At 45.4% G+C, this 17424-nt stretch overlaps 1 protein-coding gene across 1 annotated transcript in view; it reads left to right on the top strand.

The window, feature by feature from the left end:
* DCTN1-p150 (dynactin subunit 1) overlaps positions 1-16964 on the top strand; it is a 67009-nt gene extending 50045 nt beyond the window's left edge. Inside the window, exons 6-9 of the mRNA XM_050193396.3 lie at positions 48-269; positions 10751-10893; positions 14480-14619; positions 16087-16964. Of these exons, the coding sequence (XP_050049353.1) occupies positions 48-269; positions 10751-10893; positions 14480-14619; positions 16087-16499 (918 nt within the window). The 3' untranslated portion in view covers positions 16500-16964. The remainder of the gene's footprint in view (positions 1-47; positions 270-10750; positions 10894-14479; positions 14620-16086) is intronic.
* Positions 16965-17424: the final 460 nt, after the last annotated feature.

Genomic DNA, 17424 nt, shown 5'->3' with positions numbered 1-17424 from the left:
TGCTCTTTTCAATTACCATTTGTTAGAGCTGTTTGCGTTTTTTGCAGGGGCCTGATTGCCTGCGTGAAGCACTGGCAGCAGCTGTGAGCACCCTGGAGGGCATGGCTGATGCAGTACAGCCACAGGAACCCCAGCCCAAACCTACAGCACCTATCCAACTGAGAGCTCAGGCAGCTCGTCAACAAGCACGTGACCTTGAAGCAGTGCGTGCCAGCCTGGAAGCTCGTGAAAATGACATCATTGCCCTCAAAAAGGCGCTCAAGATCAAGGTACAGGCATTACTACACGCTGCATCAAATACTTCGTTTTATTTGCTTGCCTAACCTGAAGAAAAGCACCATGTTTGGTGTGGTATGTGTTATTTTAAGAACATGCCAGCTTAATTGTGATTACTTAAAAAGTTGCATATAAGTTCTCTTGAATCAAATTTATGATGTAATCAGCCGTGGTGTCTTTAGTGCTTTTTTATGAACTGTCCAAGCGAGTGCTCAAAGCAGGAAAGTGGTAAGGTTTATGGCTATACAAAGATGTACTATGATAGAGTAACTTCTCATTTCAAGCTTCTTTTCAAAGTAATCTTGGACATCATTTCTTGACATAGTACATGTGCAGCTCCTATTTATTTTTTTTAATTTGGAAGTGATGAAACCGCACTGCCAGTGTCCACCTCCATATTTCTAGCATGTAATGGCACATCAAGCTCTTCACCTACAAGTCTATCATCATACACCATGTCATCGGTATGCATTGTTGTTGCGCACCATTTTTCACATGTTACATGGATGGCGTGTGGTAGGTTTGATACTGTCGCAGTACAACGCGGACAGTAGACAGGGAGACGTTCAAGAGCCGCAGGACAACTTGTTCAAAATACAAAACAGGCCAGAGCCACGTCTTCTTCGATCTCGCCGAATCCCACTGACCCACTAGACGAAATCCGTTAATGTCCCTATCTTCGTTGTCGTCTGCATAGAAGAATAGACGCACGCGTCATTTGTCCCTCCCTAAGAGAGCATCGTCCCGATGCTAGACCAGAAGTGTCGCTTGCGGAATTAAGGGTCTCTCGCATAGTTATTCGCTCACATACGGCTTCATGCGGACAACGTGCACAAGTTCAGGACGGTGCGTGCGGCGCCGCGTACAATTGGGACTATCGGGGACGACCTCGTACGTGACGTCACTGAGTCGGCGCAATACTCGATATGGCCCGAAATATCGCCTTAACAGCTTTTCGGAGAGACCTCGTTTTCGTATGGGTGTCCAAACCCACACTCTGTCGCCGACGTCATAGATTACTATTCGACGGTGAAGGTCATAGCGCCCTGCGTCGTAGTCTTGCTGCTGGCAGATCCGCAAGCGCGCGAGTTGCCGAGCCTCTTCTGCGCGTTGCGTAAACACAGCGGTGTCCGTATCAGTGTCGTCAAAGTCATGTGGAAGCATAGCATCCAACATCGTTTGTACATCCCGCCCATGAACAAGGGTGAACGGAGTCATGCGCGTTGTCTCCTGTTTCGCCGTGTTATATGCAAATGTGATATACGGTAGGATGTCGTCCCAATTTTTATGTTCAACATCCACGTACATGGAGAGCATGTCTTCAATCGTTTTGTTTAGGCGTTCTGTTAATCCGTTGGTTTGTGGATGGTAGGCGGTTGATTTCCGATGCGCCGTTCCACTTAGCAGCAAGACGTGATCTAAAAGCGCAGCCGTGAATGCGGTTCCGCGGTCTGTTATTACGACGGTTGGTGCGCCGTGTCGCAACACAATGTGCTCAATGAAAAAGCGCGCCACCTCTCCCGCTGTGCTTCTCTGGATTGCCTTTGTTTCAGCGTAACGTGTGAGATAGTCAGTCGCTACTATAACAAAGTGATTCCCGGCAGTAGAAGTAGGAAGCGGACCCAATATATCCATTCCGATTTGGTCAAATGGTCTTCGAGGAACCTGGACGGGTTGCAGGAGGCCGGCTGGTTTCGACGGAGGCGACTTGCGCCTCTGGCCGTCGAGGCAAGTGCGGACGTGATGTTTCACGGTGGTGTTAAGTCTCGGCCAGTAGTACCTCTGCTTCACTCTGGCCAACGTTCTCGTGTAGCCTAAGTGACCAGAAGTCACCTCGTTGTGACAGGCTTGAAGTACTTCCGTACGAAGAGCTGCAGGAATGACGAGCAGATAGGGGGACCCGGTCGAAGAAAAGTTTCTCTTGTAGAGGACTTTGGCACGCAAACAAAACGACAACAGGCCTCTTGCGAAAACTCTAGGCGGTTTCGCAGATCTGCCCTCTAAGTAATTGATGAGCTCAAGCAACTCAGGGTCGTCCCGTTGTTGTTGGGCGATGGTGGATGTGTCCAGAACACAAAGAAATGCCGAGTCTTCTTCGGGTGGAGCAGACGACTCTATCGGCGATCGAGACAGGCAGTCAGCATCCGTATGTCGTTTCCCCGACTTGTACTTGACAGTCATGTCACTCTTACAGCCATAGGCTCTAACGCGCCAGTCGTCCCGAAGGGTCTTTAAGGTTTGTCAACCAACACAGTGAATGATGGTCGCTGATAACTGTGAAGTGGCGGCCATACAAATATGGGCGAAATTTCATAACAGCCCATACTACGGCGAGGCATTCCTTCTCAGTTGTGGAGTAATTGGCCTCTGTGCATGAGAGTGTTCTGCTTGCATAGGCAAGTACTCTTTCTGTGCCCTCCTGCCACTGCACAAGAACAGCTCCTAAGCCAACATTGCTGGCATCAGTGTGGAGCAATGTAGGAGCGGTCTCATCAAAGTGAGCAAGCACTGGAGGTGTCTGGAGACGTTCCCGCAAGTCAGTGAATGCACCTTGCTCTTCGTCGCCCCATACAAAAGCAACGTCGTCTCTCGTCAGGCGAGTTAACGGCGACGCAATGCGAGCAAAGGCCACAATAAACCGCCGATAATAGGCACAGAGGCCCAGAAAGCGCCTGACAGCCTTTTTATCAGTTGGTACTGGAAACTGTGCTACGGCCGCAATTTTCTCAGGATCTGGGCGAACACCTGCGTGGCTGACGACGTGACCGAGAAACTGTAGTTCCCCAAAGCCAAAGTGGCACTTCTCCGGCTTCAGGGTGAGGCCGGCGGACCGGATGGACTGCAGAACCGCTTCAAGCCGTTGGAGGTGTTCTTCAAAAGTTGCGGAGAACACGATGACGTCGTCCAGGTACACTAAGTAGGTTTTCCACTTCAGACCCGAAAGCACAGTGTCCATGAGGCGTTGGAATGTAGCAGGGGCAGAGCACAAGCCGAAAGGCAAGACTTTAAATTCGTATAGGCCGTCTGGCGTCACAAAAGCAGTTTTTTCACGGTCTCTCGGGTCTACCTCGATTTGCCAATATCCGCTTTTTAAGTCCATTGAAGAGAAGTAACGCGCGTGACGGAGCCTGTCGAGTGAATCATCTATACGGGGAAGCGGGTACACGTCTTTCTTTGTCACTTGATTTAGTTTTCGGTAGTCCACGCAGAAACGCAAGCTGCCGTCTTTTTTCTTAACTAGAACTACAGGGGATGCCCAGGGACTCGTTGATGGTTGAATCACGTCGTCTTCCAGCATTTTTGTCACTTGTTGTTGTATGGCTTCACGTTCTCTGGGAGCCACACGATAAGGATTTTGGTGAATTGGTCTTGCCGTATCTTCTGTAATTATCCGATGCTTCGTTAGAGGCGTCCGTCCGACGCTGGACGTCGACGCAAAGCAGTCATTGAACTTCGACATTAGTGTGAGAAGCCGCTCTCGTTCGTGCTGCGACAAAGCAGTGCTGACGTCGAGTGCAGAAGCTGGGCCTTGCGTAGGTGCTTCTTCGAGTTGCGAACAGCAGCCTCGAACATCCGCAACACCATCAAAATAAGCCACAGCCGTGCCCTTTGGAAGGTACCGTTGCTCTGTGCTAAAATTGGTTAGTAACAAGTTAGTGCGCCCGTCGGTGACATTTACAATTCCTCGTGCGACCGAGATACCGCGAGTAAGCAACAACGTGGTTACTTGGTCGGCAACTCCCTCGCAATGAAACGGTGTTTCACATGCTACCGTAACAAGGGTGCATGATCGAGGTGGGATGACGACGTCGTCTTCTGCTAGACGAAAGGAGTTGCGTTGCGGCGATAAGCAATGGACTAAACCAGGGCTCTTATAAAACGTCACCATGCGGTCCGGAATGTTAATTACGGCGCCGTATTCTTTCAGGAAATCCATTCCAATAATCAAATCCTTACAGCACACAGGAAGAACGATGAAAGTGGCCACGAAAGAAGAATCGCGGATGCTAATTCTAGCAGTACATCTTTCGATAGGCATCAGTAATTGCCCGCCTGCCGTCCTTATGTGGGGTCCCGTCCATGGAGTCTTTACTTTCTTCAGACGGAGGACGAGTTCCTGACTCATTATAGAGAAGTCGGCACCAGTGTCGACTAACGCTGTCACCGGCTGTCCATCCACCAAAACATCAATGTCGGCGCTCACAATTTCTTCGGTGTCGGGGTTTATCGGCTTCACGTCGTTCTGCGGCGGGAGTGTCGGGGGCTTTTTATTGTCTTGCGGTGGGCCCGCAACCTTACCCCCAGAGGTCGCCGCCTTCAGTTTCCCCGGCGTGGGCTGGGCGACCTTCGTCCTCGGAGGTCAGCAAAAGTACGTCCAGCAGGGGAAGGCATCTGACGTGGAGGGGTTGGAGAGCGCGTCCGACGGCCGAAATCGGACTGAACATGCGGCACAGATTCGTCATTCGGGTGCGCTATTGGAGGTCCCTGAAAAGCAGTTTCGCCGGGGCGTAGCATGGAGTCGTCAGTTGCACGTCGACCATAGGACCACGGACGAAAAGGTCGAAATGATGTGTCGCGATGCCAGCAATGACGCGAAATGTGGCCGACGCCTCCGCAGTGAAAACAGAGTGGGCGCCTATCGACGGTGCGCCATGTGTCGTTTCTCCGAAATTGCGGCCGTCCCGTCTGCGGCTGGTGGTATGACTGTAGCTGCGTGACGGGTGCGCGCCTCGAAGCCTCCTCTTGCGGCGGCGACCAAGGAGCGACTGTCGGAGGCTGGTGGTACGGCGGTGTGGTTGTAACGGGTGGTGGACATCGGACAGCGGCTGCGTAGGTCATGGGACGCTGGTGATCTTGCAGATCGGCTGCCGGTAACACCTGCCTGATTTCTTCACGCACCACTCCGGCGATTGACGCTACGGGTCTATCCATTGTCAGTGTCAGAATCTTTTGAATTTCTTCTCTGACGAGTTCTCTGATCAATTCCCGCAAGGGGTTCTGATACTCGCCAGTCACTGCGGCGGCATTGATTGTGGTGCTGGTGGACAGTCGATCGTACTGTCTGCATCTCTGATGAAGGGCCCGCTCAATAGCCGTAGCCTCTTTGATAAAGTCAGCGACGGTGACAGGTGGATTCCGCACAAGTCCCGCGAACAACTGCTCTTTTACACCTCGCATGAGGTAGCGCAACTTTCTTTCGTCAGTCATGTTCGGGTCGGCTCTACGAAAGAGGCGGGCCATGTCCTCGGCGAACATTGTTACCGACTCATTAGGTTGTTGTACGCGTAGCTCCATCATCTGCTGGGCACGGTCGCGTCGGTCGGCACTCGCAAAAGTATCTGTGATTTTCTGACGAAAGTCATTCCATGTCGTTAGGCTAGCTTCGCGGTTTTCGTACCAAGTACGGCCACTGTCGTCAAGGGCGAAATAGACGTGAGAGAGCTTTTGCTGCTCAGTCCACTGATTAATCTGTGCGACGCGTTCATATTTGTCAAGCCAGTCTTCAATGTCTTCGAAGACTGCTCCGCGATAGCGATCGGGAACCAGAGGGTGCAGAACGGTTACTTGCTGTGGACTGGAAAACCGGCTGCTTTGGGGTGCTTGCGTTGGGCTGGTTTCGGCCATTGCGAGATGTGTGGAGCTCCTGGACAGGGGTGGTTGAAGGGGGGAGAACTCAGGGGCAAGGCCTAGCAGTCGACGACTAAAGCGATGCACGGGTGTTGAAACTGGTGATAACGCGTCCGGGCTAGAGGAACGACTCCCAGAAGGACTCCCGAGCATCAGGCGCGGTCAGTACCCAGTACCTCCACCAGTGTCGCAGTACAACGCGGACTGTAGACAGGGAGACGTTCAAGAGCCGCAGGACAACTTGTTCAAAATACAAAACAGGCCAGAGCCACGTCTTCTTCGATCTCGCCGAATCCCACTGACCCACTAGACGAAATCCGTTAATGTCCCCATCTTCGTTGTCGTCTGCATAGAAGAATAGACGCACGCGTCAATACGATGGTGGCGTCTGTGATGCACACCAGTGCCATGTGCTTGCTCAATTAATGACTTTGGCAAAGAAGACCAAGGATAATGAGCAATGGGCAACTAGTCCTTAACAAGTCTATGTTTTGAAGCAGTTTTCCATCTTCCCTTTTCTACACATTGACCCCCACATTATACATTGAGCAAGCTTTAGGAAAAACCAATCCCGAACCTAGAAGGCAACCAGCCTGTGAATCACTGCATCAGCATTTAAGTTACCTGATTGAACAAGTGCCCACCTGCACGATTGTCTACAAATTCTGGGTGGACCTTTGCTTGGCAGTAATAATAGGTACTGTATGTGAAAAAAAAAATTTCAGGGTCTTTTTTAAAAGATGTGTAGACAATGTGGCATGCAGTAATGGGGGACTGCAGATTAATTTTGACTACCTAGGGTGGTTCTTTAATTTGCACTCAATGCATGTTTTGCATTTCGCCCCCATCCTATTATGGCCAAATGAGACGGTAGGCCTATTTTGCTGACTGCCGCAATTGTGGCAAAGGGCACTTGTGATCTGGCAGCTGATCCTCTTAGTGTTCTTATTTTTGACAACACGATTAATGTGGGCTTAAATAAATTTGTTCTCTCAGTATCGTCAGGGCATATAGCAAATGAAACATACTACTTGCAAGCCATCTGAGCTGCCTTGCTGAGATAGTCGGTGCTTGCTTTCTGTCCGCGAGACAAAATGCCGTCAGATTGTTGCTCGCGATCATGCTAGTGGTTTAGTACTGGGTGCTGCTTTACATAAAATCCACACATTCGACATAGTTTTGTCCTATTAAGAACTATTTCATGTAAAAAACAATCTAGCCGATTGGTATGTCGCCGTGAGCAGCGATAGAGGCGATCGCCTCTGCTGGGTGATGGGACCAGCGAAGTGCGGGCCCTACAGCGACACTAGCTGTGCATTATTATAAAAACTTAGAGCACTATAAACACACAGGACGTAGAAAATGAAACACACCCCACACGCTCACTCACAACTGATATTTAATGCACGTATGGAAAAATACATATATCGAAAATGGATGCATCGCACATGTCAAGACGTAGTACAAAAAACAGCATACATCTGAGGCATGTGTTAACATCGATTAATAAAATTGAGCCCTTTATCATGTAGTAATAAGGATGGTTGGCTTACACATAGTGCGGCATTATTACTACATGATAAAGAATTCAATTTTATTAATCGATGTTAACGCGTGCCTTAGATGTATGCTGTTTCTTGTACCTCATCTTGACATTTGCGATGCATCCATTTTCTATATATGTATTTTTCCGTATGTGCATTAAACATCAATTGTGAGTAAGTGCGTGTGGTGTGTGTTTATTTTTCTACGTCCTGTGTGTTTATAGCATCCTAAGTCTTTATAATAATGCATTACCATGTAGCCCACCTATCCATCCTTTTGCAGCTGTGTAGGCCCACGCAATCTGCGCTGTTGGCCGTGGCCTTCCTATCTTTCTGCCCATTGTACAATGATATCCGAGGAATAGGTCGTTCGTCCAGCATCTGATCCGAGGCCGCATTTTGCAAAACTATTTAGAAATGGCTTGGGTGGTTGTTCGGACAAGTTGGACACCGGATCATACTGCAAGCTCCTGCTCCTACGGGTAAAGCATTGCCGAATTCGCGCTTTCATTTGTGCTTGTGGGAATGACCAACGCTGTACATTTTATTTCGTGCGCAATTGCAATTGACGCAGCTACGACCATGCTGCCTGCGTATGTAAACGTGTGCTAGGCTATCTATACTGCTAATGTGATGTGTTTTGAGGTGCATCTGCTCGCTCAACCTGCATTCAAGGCTAATCTTAATCTAGCTTTCCCACAAATGCGTTAAGAAGTTGTAATGACACATTATTAACGACCTTAAGCACCCTTGTTGGCTAAGCATGCCACACAAACTAACTATTATGAAATGTTTGGTGCATAATCAATGAACTGGCATCAGAATCCAACTTTCGCCTTTTACCATGGCGGCTCATTGCTTGCAGCAGTTTTCATCAACAGGAAACATATGAAAACTTGAGCCTCTTGCATCTTTTGATGCAACACGGCTTGTCGGGATACTGCGTTTTCATTGTTGTAAACCAGTAGAATAAGGACGCACACGCACCTGCGAAACACAGTGCCTACAAGGTAGACGCGGCAGCTTTGTGGCGGAGTGCCTGCTGACAGCACCGCCACACCTTCATGATGTAGCATCGTGGTATAGGTCTATATATTCGAGCAAATTTTGGATTACCATGTGATGCAGGTGTTTCAAGACAAATAGGCAAATATTTAGGGCAGATTTTCAGCTTAACAAAAAAGCTAAATGCTGCTGCAAACTACAAAGATCTTATTTACGGACTCACATTATAATCATTTTGTTTTGTTGTTTCACAGCATCAATCACCCAGCCACTTCCTATTGGGATCAAATGGCACCTTGAGCCCTATCAAAACCTGTTGGTATTAATTCCAGTACAAATTCCAATGAAAATATGTGTGCCCTTAGTCTGCTACTACCAACTTACTAGGCCGGGACACTTTATCTAATAGCTCCATTACATTGATGGCGAACTTAATGTGCATTTCTATTAGTCTGTCAGCAAGTGCTATCACACTTTATATGCACAAATACAAGTATAACTTCAAAACTGGTGTCCTGGTAAATAAATTACATATAGTAATATGGACTGACAAGAAACTAATAAACAGTTGTACTAAACTAATATAGACTCTTGTGAGATTGATAAATATTGTATTCATCAAATATAAAAATTTAGACTAATACAAATCTGTGTTGGAATTTTCTCTAGGTTTCTCTTATGCATAATGCTCTGCTGTGTGAGCTAGGAACTTTTTAAATTATGCCTTAGACATTTGGGTGGGCTGGCAGTCTTTCAGTATGGGAGAAAGGTTCGAACTTCAAGCCGGGCTTGAGAACATCTTGAGAATAGAAATTTCCCAAGGTCGCTGGCTTCGGAGTTTTGGCACAACCATTGGATAATAAATATCAGCTGTACAGCAGGAACTCTGCTGAAAGTACTGTATTACCTCATGTGGGGCCACATTGTTTCTTTAATTTGGTCTGAATTTTATTAGTGTAGCCCATACATGAGTAAAAAGTAAATAAATGTCTACCTTTGAAAATGAGAAAGGAGTACTGCCTTATGAGACAACCTTGGAGCCTTTATTTTAGTTTCATTTGTTACCTCATTTTTATCCTTGGCACTTGACTGTGGCACTGGAGCAGCTGGAGTCTGGTTCACAGGAGCACACTTCTCAAAGGGAATGCCCTCCTTGTATGGGAGCTCAGACCTCACATGACATGTGAGGTAGCACAGTGACAAAACTACCAAGGTTCTCACATGAAACTTTGAGCAGAATGTTACATTTCATAGTGTATGCACAACTGTCACGCAGCACAGGAGTGACAAAAGCTTACTGCATAGATGTAGGAATGTATTTACAAAATGCAAAAAGTGTCTGTGCTGTTGATCTCTATGTGCTCAAGGCAGCATATGTTGGTATGCACTCTTATGGAAAGCAGCGTAAATTGCTTGAAGAGCATAAGCCATATGCCTCCTCAATACGAATTTCTTGACGCCAACACTTAAGTTAACAGGCTTCCATATATGAGACTGTGAACTGTAAAAGCAACAAATAGATTGAAGAGAAGCCCGATACATTTCCATGTTGTGCATGAATGCCATGTGAATACATAGTTCAGCACATTCCATGTGGCTTTAGATAACAAAGCGTGCTTAGGAAAGGAGGGTGCACCTTATGTATGAATAATTTTGGAAAAACATTTTGCTTAAATATTCAGACTGAAATTTATTGCTTCGGCCCTTCATGAAGAATATGAAGTATATGTGCAAGGCCTTCCAAGATTCCACCATGTTCAAACAGTCATCAGGAGCATGAAAGAAAAACAAAAGCACAGCTGTGGTTCTACAGTGTCATCTCTGAAGAAGCTGGGTTGGTTCTGTAAGATGAGCAACCTATTAAACCTATTTGTGGTGCTAATTCAGTTCTTCTCACTTTGTTGTTTTTAACCAGAAAACTTTTGTTATCAAATGCTCACTTTTGAAAAAGTAAACATGTGCGAAATGCAGTCATAAGAGTCTCCAAAGTTTAAGAACAATACACCTGAGGTCCTTATCCGCTTGGACGTGCTCTTCATTAAACACCTCATAGACATAATTCTGCCTATACTTAAGCATTCATTGTGAGATTGTTGGTTTACAAGTAGTTACGATAAATGTTGGAACTTGGCTTGAAATTCAATGCTACAGGAAGTAAACAAAAAATTTCAGAAAGGAAGTGCGAGTGTTATGCATAATTAAGCCTAAAAGACCTGTACATAACATTTTTTTCAGATTTAATAGCTTTTGTTTCTGTATAACGTGGCTGATGTTTGGGTGGCTACTGTGTATTGCAGAGTGAAGAATGCAGCGAAATGTGTGTTCGTAAAGACATGGCAGAGAAGAAACTGGAGGTACTGACCCGGGACAGTGATGAAAGAGTAGACAAGGTGCAAAGACAGCTGGATGAAACAAGGATGCGGCTTCGCAAGAAAGAAAAGTACATAAATTTTGTCTCGCTTTTGTGGTACAAATTGACATCCAAAAGACTGCAGCAACATTTCTTTCAGAAAGTTTAAAGTGCCTTGGGAGTGAAGAGCACCACCTTGTGAAGATTCCCTTGCACAAATTTCCCTAAAACTGTCTGCAGCAATGACATTACAAAGTGCCAAAATCCCTTTGCCATATTCACTTCCTTTCCATTATCAATATCATCTGGTAGCCTGTGTCTTCTCGCGAGCATGGGCAGTGCTTTGTCCATGCTCGTCATGACATGCTTTAACTTTTTTTTGTTTTCCATACAGAAATTGGCTAAGATCAGTATTTAGGATGCAGCTTGCGCTGCTCACTTGATTCACTTTCTAGGACAATCTGGTTTTATTTCGGTGTCTCCCTTCTCAACCATTCTGCTTGCCCGTGGCATTTGATGAAGTCCAGCCAGAAGCCATGTGTTATAGCTTGACATCAATGGGCAATGCGAAAGTGACGGGGGCTCTACCAGTGAACAGTTTTTGAGCGGCATTGTAATTTCTCTGCTGTATGTGGAAGTGTAATATTTGACTAAGGTTTGTGGTTACTTGTATACTCAAGAAATTCTGACCACCATGGGTTCAGGCCTAGCAAGCCATTGGCCATCACCACTCATAATATTGCAGGCAGCTGTGTGTGCATGTGCTCTTTGCATAAAGGGCACCAATCATGGTGCGTGACACACACAGTACAGTAGAACCTCATTCATATCTTTTGAAAAAGCACGGGGAAATACGTACTAATCAGATAAACATACGACCCAAAAAATTTGGCAGACTCAACTATAGTTGACTCTATGTAATGCGAAGCGTTGCACAAATCGTTGCAGCATGAGGCACTGACATGCACCGAGCTGGTGTGGCCTGAGAGCCCGAAGAGGCGTGTTGTCATTTTTGCAGCTTTGGCAAGCTTTGTTTGTGCTCGCTGAATTTGGCTTGGGTTAGCAGCTTCTTCGGAAGAGGCATTTTAGTGGGAATTTCTGACGTGCCCACTCGCCAAGAATTGCTGCAGTGCGAGAAGCCTACGCATGTCGAGCAGGTGGGGCTCGAGTGGCCAGAAATGTGCCTTGTGTTTTTCCTATTGTGTAGTGTTTTACGACAGACAGAAAACCTAAATGAGGACAGGCTAGTGGGCAATGCCACATTATGATACAACCAATGTGAAACATGATGCCCACTTCGTGACAGCTGCAGCAGGGAACAAGCGATAACCCTAATGCACCACCGTTTCCTGCTTCAGGTGGTGCATTTGGGTTATTGCCTATTAAAACCATGCAGTTCACTTCCAATGGCACTACATAACGTGCACTGTGAAACAGATAGGTGAAGATGCTTATTGCAGTAGGGTTGGCGGCGATAGCTGTGAATGCAACATGCAAGAACCCACAAGGAGATTTGCTGGTACCGGAAGAGGAAACTGTGAGCTCATGCCAGCGTTTTCACATGACACGGGTGGGTGAGTACTGCGGGGAAGCTGCCATAGTCGGCACCTACTGCTCCCGATCACACGTGCCTCATGACGTTTCTTGTTGACATGGGATTTAGCAGCCGGGAAATGTGTCATACGATCGCAGTTTCCCGATGCTGAAAGGTTTTGTTTTCCAGGAATGTATTAACGAGTAAAAAAGAAGCGTAACTATATTTGTTAACTTTTTGTGGTCTCTATCGCGAATGTTGGCGCCAGAAAATTGTATGAAATGGGATTGTATCAACGAGGCTCTACTGTACTGCAGAAGGGCAGCGGATTGGGCGAGTTGGTGTTGCATGGTAACTATAAAATTCAAATAGCGCTAAACGACAGGACCAGAATGACCAGCGCCGTGTTTGTCTCCTCCTCATTCTGGTCCTGTCGTTTAGCGCTGTTTGAATTTTATAGTTACCATTCTACTGTACTGCCCAAGCCGACGAAGGGCAGGTTTATTTGTCTTCAGTGACTGTCACCCTTGTACAAATGCCCAGTCCCGAGTGGCATGGGAAGTAAAGACTTAAGAAAAAAAGTGTCCCCATGGCTATGCTACGTACTCATGGTTATCGAATGGTCTGGTTGCCAGACCATAGGGTAATCATTCTTAGCTTCAAATGAGTACGACCTGGTGTAGTACGACCTGGTGTAGTACGACCTGGTGTAGTACGACCATGCAGAAGCAATAGGCACCGCTGCTTGGCTTAGCGTTTGGAAAAGGAGCCACACCAATGATATGCTCTCATCATTGGTGTAAGGCACCATAGACAAGCTCAAGTCCAAAGGTACCCAAAGGGGCCAGCAGACGAGAGAAAGAATGTATACGTGCCTTGTGCTGTTTGGAGAAATCTCCACACTCCCTCAGTGTTTTGGTTCTGCCAGTTGCACCGCATATGGCCAGAAGCGCAAGGGCATGATTCTTGACAACCAAGGATCAGTGTAAACCCGCTGGACCAACTGGGGTGGGGAGACAAATGAATGACAGCCCTACCGTTAACTCGTCCAGCCACTGGTGTAAAGGGACAGGAGTAGGGATGGAACCATAGGCGGACATCCACATAAAAAGCTACCGGGGTACTACAATTTCCACAGGTTTTAGTGGCATCTAGTGGATATGATGGTTCATTGATCACATTGAAGAGGCTTTGCAAGGCTCTATAAAATGGCAGCTGCAGTTTTTGTTAACAGTGATAGTACCAGGTTGCAATAATTATATGAAGATGATTTAGAAATGCCCATTAACTCATTTCAGCATCATGCTATGGCTGTGTGCAGGGTCTTCTTCATAGGTTTAAAAATATAATGCAACTCTAATTGTGAGCTCTTAGCTTTCACAGAATTCCATATTTAACAGTGAATGTAAATTCTTTTCAGATTTAGAGCTGGAGTGCACAAGACCATACATCCTTTGCCTCATATTTTGGTTAGAAAGTTCAAGGAACTGAGCAATGTAATATGTATTTGGATAGTGCTGTACTGGCTGTGCATGTAGCCCCCAGTGTTCGCACTTGATCTGTCTAGGGCTATTTGTTTGGTGTTAGGGCCAAGTGAAAAAAAATTCTTAGACAGCAAATACCAGCCTAGAAGTTGCGTAAATGATCTGCATATCTTTTTCTCTCAAGGCTGAGAATCAGACTTACATTACTATACTTCTCATAGAGTTTACAAGTTCTGTTGTTTGTTTTTTTTCCTGCTGTTTCCTCAGTCACAATCGAGGTTGGGAGCTGGTGCTTTGTCTGAATCTAAAATATTTTCTGCATGGCTGAAAAATTTATTTATTGTGGTATTGCATATCATAAGCATCTTTTGGTGTGTCATGCATTTATTCTTTGAAACATCTTGTACAGGTTGGTTTGTATGGAATGTTTTAGAAACCAAACTTTTACAGTGGAAAAACACAGGACATTGGAGTCACATACACCATAACTGTGTATGTCTCCTTTTCTGTTATCTGTGTTTTTACACTGTGTAAGTTGTTTTGAGCATTGAAGATGTCAATTTTTCTTGCCTTTTTACAGCAGTATTCTGCTAACTTGCTCGAAAACATACCATGATCACCATGACCTGTAAAATTTATAGACATTGTTTGGTTGCAGAGAGTTTGAAGAGACCATGGACCATTTACAAGCCGACATTGATGCTTTGGAAACAGAGCGTGGTGAACTGAAAGACAAGTTAAAAATGATCTCTAAGAAGACTCTTTACAAGGGACTGTCTGAAACAGTCGGCATGCCAGGTAACTCGTATACAAGTGATATTATGACATTTGTCCCTCACTCTTACTTTGGATACCAGTCACTGGGATACAGACAAGGTTGAGAGGTGTGTTAAATGCATCATGATTCTACCAGGCTAAAAAATGAATGAGTGTTTATCTCATTATTTCTTTAATTGAGCAGATGCCTTCTGAGAAAACAGTATAAGTTATCAGCACAGCTAGTTAGGGGAGTTTGTTGAGCATAGCAAGCATGTAAACAAGCTTAAAAGACGCGGACGAAAAAAAGGATGACACACGTAGTGCATTGTGTGTCTCGTCCTTCATTTTCTCCCCATCTGTTAAGAACTAAAAATTTTATTGGAATGAAACTGCATGAATACGAGACACATTGTACAGCATCTATGGGGAAAATTTCAAGGGTGTGGGTCAGTTAGGGGAGGCACATGAAATTAACAGTGCTGTAGGGCAACACCTTACAAAAAGATATAATTACCTAATTTATCAACCATCACTATAACCAGTGGGATGATTATTTTGAGCTTAAACTATTCAAACAGATATTGTTGAATCCCTCTGCAAGCCAACGTAGGCATTGAAAATAAAGAAATTGAAATATATTTCTGTGTTAATCAGAGCGGCGTGCACCCACTTGCAGAGGTGAAGGTCACATGCACAGCATGTGTCACGGTAAGAAAATAGTTCCAAGAGGGCACAGTGTATCACAGCAGCATGATTCGCTAGGTAGTTCTGCAAAGAGTTCTTTCAATTTACATTCAAAAAGCAGAAAAATATTCTGTATTTGATTCAATAATAATATTTCATACTTATTTCATATTATATTCTACTTCATTCAAAAATTTCACTATTTGAATGCCCCTATAGAATTTTTATAAATATGAGTGAACCCACACACATGCACACATATACTAGTGAAGGACACATTGCAAGAACTCATAAACAAAGCACCCTCAGAGTGGTAAAAACAAATGCTTGCACTTGTGGAAAGAAAAATGATCTGATGTGATTGGTTCTGCCCCTGCAGATTTCTGTTTCAAAGTGCAATTTGAGCTGCCCAATTTTCAAAGTGATTTGGATTAATTGCATTGAAGTGTTCACAGTTTACATCATTATGTGTGTAGTTGCAGAGTGCATTACAATGATGCTCATTACTAAAAAAAATTAAGTTCTGGGGTTTTACGTGCCAAAACCACAATGTGTTTGTGAGACACACCGTAGTGGGTGACTCTAATAATTTGGACCACCTGAGGCTCCTTAATGTGCACCCAATGCTCGATGTTCTTTACTAAAGAGTATACTGTGTTATATATTGCCAGTCTTTATTTTACTTTTTTTTCCCCACTAAGGTTTCATCTTTCGGGCCAAAGGTAAGCAAGCAGTGTTGATTGGCTTATCACTGATAGAAGTGATGCTCAGTGTGCAGCTGCATTTTTAACACATGCAGAATGACAATGTTTTAATTTGCAGCAAATACAAGCTGGCCACAGCTGCAGGACATCAAGGCAGCATTGCGACATGTCCACAGTGAGCGAGCCAAGCTGGAAAGCCACCGTGTGAGCCAGCTGCTCGCATCATTGGCACCACTGGTGCCAGTACCACCACGTGTCGAGCAGCAGCGTGATGCATGTGCAAAGGCTGCACGTGCCCAAATTCAGGCCCTGTCACTGTGTGTCCAGGTCCGTGTGGTGGATCTGAGCAACCGGCGTGCTTCCAGCTGTGCTCAGGAACCAAACTGGGGTGCCCTGGTTGAGGCACGTCGTTCCCTTGAGGCTTCGCGGAATGAGCTCATGCTGCTGCGCGCATTGGGTGTGGCGCGTGTGGCTGCTGCGTGGCGTGCCTTTCCTAACCCTGCCATGGTTCGCCTTCTTCAGGCACAATAGCTTCCTGCCTTATGAACAGCTCTGCTAAGCATTGCCAAATCGGCTTTTTATTTTCTTCATATCTGGAAGCGTGGGCCATCATGCTTACTTTTGTATAAAATCTTAATACAAGGATTCACTCTGGTTCTATATGAGTCAAATATTTCACACTGTTTTATTATTTTACTATTTTACCATTTTACTGTATTGTGCACTTAGGATAGGGAATGCATTAGTGACGAATAACACAGCATAGCCCTTTTTGCAAGCTGTATTTAGCACTGGGTGGTGGCTACAACGCACATGAGGGCAAGATCTAAGCAACTCTGAAGTGCATCGCCATGATAACTTATTGAAACTCTTTATAAGCTTTCAGGTTATTTGATTTTTTCTGAGCCAAGCTGCATGTGATTGTGCCTACTGCTAGCACTCCTTTCATATTAATGCACCCTTTGTTGGAGAAATAAACATGCTTCTTTGCTGGGAGCACTGTCTTGGACTCTCACTTCAACTACTAGTACTTCAAGTTGAGTTGTCTGCATTTGCATGCAGTGACCAAGAGTTCTAAAAACGTAACTTTATAACATCTCGTGATTGTGATAAATCACTGGAAACTGACCCTGGCAACGTTCAACACACGAGCCCTCTCGAGTGAAACAAGCTTAGCAGGACTCTTTGAGGAACTATCAGGCGTTGTTTGGGATATCATTGGCCTTAGTGAGGTTAGAAGAACTGGTGAGGCTTATACAATGCTGACTAACGGGCACGTCCTCTGCTATAGAGGACTCCCAGATAAGAAGTAATAGCTAATCCATAAGGACATAGCAGGCAACATTAAGGAATTCTACAGCATTAATGAGATGGTAGCATAGTCATAATAAAACTAAATAGGAGGTATAGAGTAAAGGTAGCACAGTCTAAAAATGGTTGCACCCTTTGAGTGTAT

Source organism: Dermacentor andersoni, chromosome 1 (assembly GCF_023375885.2).
Source record: "Dermacentor andersoni chromosome 1, qqDerAnde1_hic_scaffold, whole genome shotgun sequence".
NCBI lineage: Eukaryota > Metazoa > Arthropoda > Arachnida > Ixodida > Ixodidae > Dermacentor > Dermacentor andersoni.
The sequence above is the reverse complement of the archived record's forward strand: the minus strand, read 5'-3'. Positions and strand labels throughout refer to the sequence as shown.